Raw genomic sequence first — 9,169 nt, forward strand, 5'->3', positions numbered from 1 at the left:
GCAGGCCGCCGCCGCCGCCGCTGCCGATGCCGGCGAGGCCGAGCCGCCCGCCGCCGAGCTCGCGCTGACGCTCGTGGCCGAGCTGCAGGCCGTGGACCGCAAGGTGGACTCGCAGGCGGCCCAGCTGATGAACCTGGAGGGGCGGATGCGGATGGCCGAGACCAAGCTCATCGGCTGCGAGAAGACGGCCGTGGAGTTCGGCAACCAGCTGGAGAGCAAGTGGACCGCGCTGGGCACCCTCATCCAGGAGTACGGGCAGCTGCAGAAGAGGCTGGAGAACATGGAGAACCTGCTGAAGAACAGGAACTTCTGGATCCTGCGGCTGCCGCCCGGCGCAACAGGGGAAGTGCCCAAGGTATCGGCCCCGGCCCCGAAACGGGAGCTGCTTTGTGTGTCCTCCGCTCTGGCAGTTCTGTCTGAGGGCAGCTGAAGTTCAGCTCAGCTTATCGGGACGCCGCTTCCCCGCGGCGGTGTCTTCGTGCCAAGGCTTGCTGTGAAGCGCCTGGCACACCTCGTTTTGCATTAATTACCGCTCGGGATGTACCTGGGGAGCTTGACAGCCACGTGGGCTGCCCTGTGCGGGGTCACAGGCGGCTCGGCGCGGGTGGATCCGTGTAGGCAGACCTCCAAAATGCACAGGGTTTCGCCCCGTGTGCGTGCCTAGGTGTAACTGGTGTGTGCCCGGTTCCTCTTCACAGCTAACCGCAGGGGACTCGTGTCACGGGTGACAAGGAGTGTCTGCTGGGCACTGTGCTAAAGACCCTGTCTGCAACACAGGGTGCAAGGTGTAGGCAGGCGGTGAAGGAAACCCCCCTCGTATCCCTTGCAGGCTAGGGCAGAGCTGTGCGAAGTGAGGGGCCGTGTAAGGCGCGTGGCAAGGAAGGGGTACCGCCGCACGGAACCGTGCTGCGCGGCGCTTGCAGCTGTTCCCAGATGTTTTCCTCAACAGGAGGCGAAGAGGCTGAGCCTATGATGCTTTTGATTGCAGGTCCCGGTGGCGTTCAACGATGCTTCGTTTAATTTCTCTGAGCAGGAGTGGAAAAGCTTGAAYGAGTGGCAAAAGGAGCTTTACAGGCATATCATGAAAGGCAACTACGAGGCTGTGATCTCGATGGGTAAAGACTGGCTGCGGTTTGCCCTGAGCTTCCTGACGTGCCGGGTTCTTTCAGGGCCCGGCGGACACCAGCACCCCCGTGGCTGGCRAAGCAGGGAGGGTGGATGGTGCAGTGGTCTGGTAACGCGTTACGTTGACTTTCGACAGCAGCCCTGGAAATCTAGACGTTCAGCCCTCCCGGTTTTAGTTTAGCAGGGGATGGCTGTCACAAGAGCATCGCGACACTGGCCACGTCGCGTTGACAGTCTCTGTGGCCCGTAGGAGCCGGGTGAGGACCTGGGTAGTGAGGAGGAGGGAAACGAGAGGACCCTAAAGCTAGGTAAAGATGGGAAAAGGGGAGATCCTTACTCTGGCACGCAAAGGTCCACAGATCCACTGTGCTGGGTGCATCAGCCGCTTGCCGCTTGGGGCAGTCACTAGCAGCAGAGGGGTGCCCTGCCTCCTGAGCTTCCTTCCAGTCTTTTCTGTGGATGAGCAGTCCTTCCATCTGCAGAGCGTGTCGTAAGGAAGGAGAGCAAGGTTTGTCAGCCGTCTGCCTTGGTGCTCTGTCTGATCGCTAGCGTAGCCCCAGGGAGGCCTTTCACCTGCAGACTGTGGCCGTAGCCGCTCCTGCAGTTGTCAGGAACTGAGCTGGGAAGAACCGGAGGGCGAAGGCAGCCCCTGCCGTCTGCTTTCCCTTCGTGTGGCTCAGGGCAGCGCGTTCAAGGCTCCGTGAACGTGCTCTGCTCCCTCCTTGCTGTCCAGGCTGTGAGGAAATGTTCTGACCTGTGCTGCACCCGTGTCAACATGTCCCTTGCGAGCGTCTCGGAGCACCTACGTGTATTCTGAGAAACGATCTCGCCCTGGCTGGACCTCAGTGCCCAGTGCTTGGGAGCACAGACATCCCCGGTAGACAGGAATCGCCTCCTTGCGTTCAGATCACTTGTAGACAAGCTCACCGAACTCTACATCCTGCCATCCAAATCTGGCTGATCCATATCTTTTTTGGGGGGAGGGCGAGGGGTGGGAGGGAGCGTAGAGGTCTGCTGCAGTCCCTGCGTAGGGGGGAGAAAGGGAGAAGAATAAATATTGCCCCCCATTCTCCTGTTTAAAAAAACAACCCTGCATCCTACCTCAGAGGCGCAGGAATGTGACAATCCTACGGAAAGGGATCTGTGGATCTGAGCCTGAAGCTCAGAAGAAGGTGCCTGTGCTTAATCTGCAGGTTTCCTCTCTTTGAGGAATTGGGTTCTAGGATCAGGCCCTCATATAAGGCAAACAGATTCACCAGAGCAGTGGTGGAAACTAATAACCAGAGGCTCGCATTTGTTGTTGCAAAATGAAATTTTCCACTCTCCATACTAGGAGAGATTGTGATTTCCCCTTTTCCCCATCAAAATCTGCAAACAGCCTGTGACTCGGAAGAACAGGATGGAACAGTTGTGGCTGTGGAAATCCTCGGCTGGAGGGAACTGTATGGGGAGGGCACTTCCTCTGTTGCCGTTGGCTGACAGGTCTGGTTCTGTCCCCAAGCTGAAGCTCCCTTTGTAGTGGATCCGCGGACCTTAGCACAAAGGAGAAGAAAGGAAGTCTGGAGGTAAGCACAGATGCATTTTCTTATTCTCCTCCTCACGCTGCAGGCTGGGAGGTGCTCCTCACCTGAGCAGAGTGTGCTCCTGCAATCCGCTCATGTTCCCAGGGCCCAGACAAGGTGAGCGGTGCAGATGTGTGAGAGCATCTTCTTAAGCCTCTCTTTCCATTACCCGTCATCCCCAGCAGTGAAGGAAGGTTGGTGGGCAAAGGTTTAACAGTCTCTGTCCTGCAAGGGCAAAGGAGATGTTCTAACTTTTTTCTTTTTTTACGTACAGATGCTGCCATTTCTAAGCCTGACCTTCTGTCACGGATTGAACAAGGAGAGGATCCCAATGCTGAGGATCAGGAGGACTCGGAGGGAGAAACCCCTACAGATCCCAGCACCGGTGAGCTATAAAAGTCCCTAGGACTCGGTGGGAAGGTAGAAAATGGACTTGTGGTTATCACAGCCTGCCTGAGCTCTTCCGCTTGCTTCTGTTGATGAATTTGCCAGGATTGTCCTCGGGTGGAGAGGGGGCTTTGCCCTCATAGCTGGCTCTTACCTGATGTTGCCATCTCTCCTGAAATCCTTGGTAAAGCGGCTAGAAGTTGCGAATGTAAACTCACGTCACTCTTTTCCTATGCGCAGAATTTTCCTTTCCTGGTCCAGATGAGAGCTCGTGGAATAAATACGAAGAGACTCTGGCTGAAAGTCATGAGGGCTCTGAAGAGGAGGAGAACGCAGAGGTTGCTAGTACATGTGAGTTAGAAGTGCAGAGCTTCGCTGAGCGCTGCGCAGAGGTGGAATGGCCGAGGGGGGGAGAGAGACGCGGGCTCAGGCTCTTGGCACGTGGCGGGGATTGCCCAGGCGTGGGATCCTGCCTTCGCTGTGATCTCTGCCAGGCTCGCTTCAAGGGTCAGCATGGAAGCTGGATGACAGCCACGGCAGTTGGCAACGCATGTGCAGAAGCTGCAGTACACGAGCAGCAAGGCTGTAAAAGCAGCTGCCGGCTAGCGAGTGCGGCTCGGCTGTACAGGGCCGGGTYGCTCAGCCGCGTAGCGTGTTTGTAGTCTGGTCAGCTTTGAGCTGCGGCGTGCGTAGCGCAGGCAAACTTCGAGGGCTTCAGCGGCAAAGAACGATATGTAAACTGGTGCGTTTCACAGGTTTCTATCTCAGCCAGATGTGAGGCTTTTTGTGGGACGGCGGCAGGTCCCTGCCCCGTCGCTTCAAGTCCCCGCTCCGAAGCGTGGGAACGCRTAACTGCTCGCTTAAGGAAAGCTTGCTGGGAGGTGGTTTTGGTCTCCTGGCCTTGTYCTCAGAAGCAGCTGAACTGTTCTGGCTGATGCTTCTCCAAAAATTCAGCCCGCTGAAAACAAAGTGGCCCGTTTTCAAACTGCGTGTTTAGGTGTTTGGCAAAGCGACRAGCAACTGAAGAGTCCTGTGATAGGGAGCGTTGAGCAGCCTTCTCTGTGCACAGAAATACTGGGCACATCTCTGCCYTCTTGCATTCTGCAGAAACCTGTCGCTTTTCAGACCTCTTTCTACGTTCCCAGATCCTCTGTGCTCCTGTCAGCCTCTGTTTGCCAGGGTCCTTGGGATTTGCTTTGAGTTACTGTTGTTTATGTTGTGGAAGATCCTTCAGCCCCTGGCCTGTGCTCTATACAAACCCCAAAGGAAAAGAGGGGGTTTTCCCCTTCGCCCTCTTTTTATTTTGCTGTCCTAAACTGCATGTTCTCAAAGATCTGTTCTGGTTCATCTCCTGCTGAGAAACCCACTTTTTTTCTATGTCTAGCTATGTAGAGAGGTCTCATCGCCGTATTATCTGAGCTTTCCCAAGAAGTCAAAATATTCTGGCTTTATTTGTATTCCAGTGCTGCTTAGATAGCTCCCAGATGGGACTTGCAACCCCGTAGTGCCAGGTACTGTTTGTGCAATGCAAAGACCACCTCTGCCCCAAAAGATCTTTCAGTCTAAATAACGAGGCAGTTGTTATCTCAAAGAAATGACATAACTGTCTCTGCTCTGGCAGATGCACAGCAGTGTGATGAGGAAGGTCCAGAGAACCTTGAGCTTCCTAGCTCGTTAGCAGGAAAATGGGAAGATGTTTTCCCAAACCCTGAGGAAGAGGCAAAGCCAACCACCAAGAGTCGAAGTGGATCCACCCCACAGCAGAGAACCGCGACGGGCAATGGGCTGAGGCGATCCGCTCGCCGTGGGAAGGACTTGGCAAAGAAGGATGCTCCTGAGGATGCAGCTGCGGTGGAAGGGCCATACATCTGCTGTGAATGTGGGGAGAGCTTCCTGGACAAGCAGCTCTTTGCCACCCACCAGAAAGCCCATGCAGGTGAGGAAGCCTGCACTTCCCTGGAGCAAGGAGAAAGCTTCCGACAGAAATCCAAAACAACTCCTCCGAGAGCCCACGGGCCATCCCGCTCCAAACTGTCCAAGCGCTCCGATTCAGAGAAGAGCTCTGGTCTCAAGTACGGCTTCGTCAGGCACCAGGCTAACAACATGGTGGAGAGACCGTACACCTGCTCCCAGTGCAAGGAGAGCTTCAGCCTGGAAGTGAGTCTTATCTTGCACCAGAAGCTTCACACAGGGAAGGGCGACGGGCCGCTGACGTGTACCTACTGTGGGAAGGACTTCCGGGACCTCTCCAAAGCCATCCGCCATCAGCGCATCCACACAGGGGAGAGGCCTTATCAGTGTACAGAGTGCGGGAAGAGCTTCATCCGGAGGGATCATCTGCTCAAGCACTGGCGGGTCCATACCGGCGAGACTCCATACCAGTGTCCTGTCTGCGGGAAGCACTTCCGCTACAAAGAGTCGCTGAATTGTCACCAGAAAATCCACTCGCGCAACCCCCGGCCCATGGAGGACTCGCAGCCCAACATGGAGTCGGCAACTCAAACTGGCCATTTCTGTGTGAAAAAAGAAACTAAGCAGTAGCGCTGCTGTGGGTGGCAAGGGCAGAAGGGCTCGCAGTTACGATGCGGTCTAGCAGGTGGACGAGCAGCGTGATGGGAAGTGAACTTGTATTGCAACTAATCCATGTGGTTGTGCTACAAAGCCCGCTTTGTTGAAGCATCAAAGGAATTCCTCTTAAAAACTCTCATGAGAAGGCCTAGGCACCTCTTCAACCCTACGGGGTTACGTGGGACTTCCGTAGCGGCGTAGGCCTTGTATTAGTTGTCCCCCTACGCAGGTTTGGATTTTGCCTGTAGAGAATAATCGTGGGAGATTCTCTGGGGTCCGTATTTAGCAGGTGTTTCCCCACCTATCTTTGTGCATATTGAGGAGTGACATGCTTTCGCTTTCGTTCTTTTCCACTCGTTTCACTGCAAGGCTGGAAGCATGAGGGAGGGAGGGACGACACCATTCCCAGGCAACCGGCCGCTCGCTCCGGTTGCGTTGACGCACCTCGAGCAGCAGCTCTGTGCCACGAGGCCAGGGCTGGGATCAAGGGGAGAGAGAGGAAGCGGAGATGCGGTTAGGGACCTGATGCAGAATTTGCGCAAGGCAGAAAAGCAAAGAGGAGAGAGCGGCAAAGAGCAAGGTGAGAAAAAAGTAGGTGTAGAAGGAACGGACGGGAAGAGCAAGGGGCTCAGGGCATCGGAGCAGAGATTGGAGCAGGAGGAGTCGGGAGGGAAGTACGTGGGTGTATAGAGGCACAGCTGAGTACCTAACCCGAGGAGGAGATGTCTCTGTTCTCGAAGGATGTAACTGGCACCGGTCGGGCTTTGGTTTCCCTCTGGCCCGAGGGAAAAGTGCCCCTGGTCTGTCATATGAACTCCTGTCAATGAAGGCGACTTTCTTTTATTTTTTTTTAACTGGGTTTGGTCTCACACTCAGGTAAGTCAGACAAGTGAAAGCAACTTCTCCTAACCCCTGTAAAGAGCTGTTTGGTTTTTTAGTTAATCTAGAACTAGTATATTATTATTATTATTATTATTATAATACAATGAAATGTGTGGCACTATATTTCACAGTTGATCTAAAACACTTAAATGTATGAGGTAACTGACCAGAGTTTTTTCAGACGTCTGTGTAAATATTGGTTGGATTCTCTAAGAGCTACGTGGTATCGTTCCTGAGGTGACTGTAAGTAGGTGTCTCTTCCGCTGTGTATCGTCAGCTGCTGGTTTGTGATCGTGTTTTGTAATAACTTTTGTAAAGTCTGTCAATACAGTGTTTCCATTCTGAAGCCCTTGTGGGGTTGAGTGATCACAGCCCGAGTTCCCCTCGCTTGGCCTCAGTATTTCGTCCTCGCTCTCCCTTCTCCTGTAGTGACAACTGCCGCACGCTGGCCTGCACCCGGCTGGTATTTATTAGCATTTTCCAGGTAACTCGCTGAACTGGTGAACTGCACAAGCTGAGCTGGGTCCGCTCAAGTCCGTTGTTGTCATGCCAAGCATCGGAGGAGTCGAGTCCCGGAAACGAGGCTGTTTGGAGCAGCTCTGGGGCAGCTGTGTGCGCTGACGGTTGGTGTTCAGCATTTGGGGTTCACGTTTTTAAGCTTTTTCTTTGCTGCCGTTACGGCTAGAAGCAGACTCTGGTTTTACGCGAAGGCAGCGCCACGCCTCCAGGAGCAAACGCTGCCACCGCAAGGGCTGAGGAGTCGCCTGCTGCCGCCGGACTCTGCTGCGCAGGTCGAGCTGGGACAGTCCCTTGCCCTGAGAAGTGCTCGTGTGCGGCTGCAGCACCTGCCCCCAGCGTYGCGGTCGGGCGCCGAGCTGGGACGTCGCTGCCCTCCAGCACTGACTTTGGCCCGCTGCGGCGGGCGCGGAGGGCCCCTCGCGTGCTCCGAGAGGGGCTGCGCATGCTGCGGGCTCCTTTCCTACCTCGCCCGGGCGGGGGGGGRTATCCTGGCGCGGCTGAGCGGAGCCGGAGGCCGCCAGGAGCGAGGCAGCGGGGCGCGCGCGGCTGTGCTCGCTCGGGCCCGCCGCCCGAAGGAGGGGCGGCCGCAGAGCCGGGCGGCACCGTGGATGCTGCGTTTGCCTCACTGCTTCCTTGCTCGCACGTGCCCRAGCTCTTTGTACCGGAGCTGCCAATAAACTGGTCCTGCCAGGCCCGGCCCTGCGGGGCAGCGCGGGGGGTTTTGTCTCGCTGCGCTGGGGCCTCGCGTCTCGGGGGAAGACGTAGCCCCAGGCTGCCCCCGTGCCGCTCCCGCCTGCACCCGCGGAGCCATGCCGGGAGCAGCGTGGCCCCAGGGCTGCGCGAGGGGGTGGATGGCTGGAGGAGGCAGCGCTGCGAGGAGCTGCCAGCCGGGACCCCGCGTTTGCTGCCTTGCCGCAGCAGTTATTAATTTTCAGAGTGTCCCTGGCTCATTTGCGTGGTGAAAAGTCTTCCAAAAGCCACTGCGGCCCCAATGGGAAGGCCTGGGATGCTGCCGGAGCTGCTGGCCGAAACCCGCGGGATTCCCCTGCTGGCAGAGCCTGTCTTTGCCCACCGGGATACGGTGACCTGGGAGGCTGCAGAAACGTAGCCAAAACCAGAGAATAATTCGTGTATATCCTGAGCCGGCCGTTCCTCGCGAGGGCGCTGGCAGCTGTGTAGTCGCTTTGGGAGGTTTCACCGGAGACGGGAAAGCGGCAGCTCGCAACGCTGGGTTCACCCAGGCYGTGCAAAGAGGCTGGGGAGCAGCGAGGGCTTTTCCCTCCGCCAGCTCCGGGGACCTGCTCCTGCCCGTTGCTCCGAGGATTAGAGGCAGCGCGGTGGGGCTCCGCTGGGTCCGTTTGGTCAAGTCACGCTGTTAATAAAAGCGGTCCCCGATGAGACGCCTTTTGGGCACCGTGGCGGCGATGTGGCCCGGCCTCGCCGGCCAGGCTGCCCTCCGGGATTTGGGGGCCGAGGTTTGGTTACAGGAACTCCTTGGCCGGGCAGGGGCTGCGGGTGCAGGATTTTCCTTCCAAACGTCCGTTCCTGCGAGCAGGGAGGGCTCGACCCGCAGTCCCGTCCGTTAAAGGCTTTTCCTGGAGATTCTCCTCCGTCTTTCCACGAACGGCACCGTTTCCTGGTCATTTGAGTGCTCGGTCCGGCCGGCTTCCCCTTATTGTCACCGTGGTGTGGAACCTCTGAGAGAAACCAAGCCGTGCAGTGGGAGGCTGCCGCTATGGGAGCGGGGCCCATCTGTGTGGCTGCACTGGGATGGATGGGATGGGATGGGAGGGCCAGGATGGATGGGTGGGACAGATAGGCTGGGATGCGACAGGACAGGATAGGATGGAGGGGATGGATGAGATGGGATGCGACGGCTGGGATGAATGGGCTGGGATGAGACAGGATGGGACAGGATGGAGGGGATAGATGGGATGGGATGGATGGAATGGGACAGATGGGATGGGACAGGACAGGACACACAGGATGGGAGAGATGGGATGAGATGGGGTGGAACAGATGGGATGGGATGGGACAGGGCAGATGGGATGGACAGGATGGAATGGGCTGGGCTGGGCTGGGCCACATGGGTTGGGACGGGATGGGCCATGCTGGGCTGGATGGGA

The 9,169-nt window shown here is 56.9% G+C and overlaps 1 protein-coding gene across 1 annotated transcript in view; it reads left to right on the top strand.

Annotated features, from left to right (window-relative positions):
- LOC112977391 overlaps positions 1 to 9,169 on the top strand; it is a 41,599-nt gene that overhangs the window by 20,042 nt on the left and 12,388 nt on the right. Inside the window, exons 9-14 of the mRNA XM_026089715.1 lie at positions 5 to 355; positions 989 to 1,115; positions 2,962 to 3,072; positions 3,315 to 3,425; positions 4,696 to 5,614; positions 6,954 to 7,008. Of these exons, the coding sequence (XP_025945500.1) occupies positions 5 to 355; positions 989 to 1,115; positions 2,962 to 3,072; positions 3,315 to 3,425; positions 4,696 to 5,614; positions 6,954 to 7,008 (1,674 nt within the window). The remainder of the gene's footprint in view (positions 1 to 4; positions 356 to 988; positions 1,116 to 2,961; positions 3,073 to 3,314; positions 3,426 to 4,695; positions 5,615 to 6,953; positions 7,009 to 9,169) is intronic.

Source organism: Apteryx rowi, unplaced genomic scaffold (assembly GCF_003343035.1).
Source record: "Apteryx rowi isolate R43461 unplaced genomic scaffold, aptRow1 scaffold_83, whole genome shotgun sequence".
Lineage (NCBI taxonomy): Eukaryota > Metazoa > Chordata > Aves > Apterygiformes > Apterygidae > Apteryx > Apteryx rowi.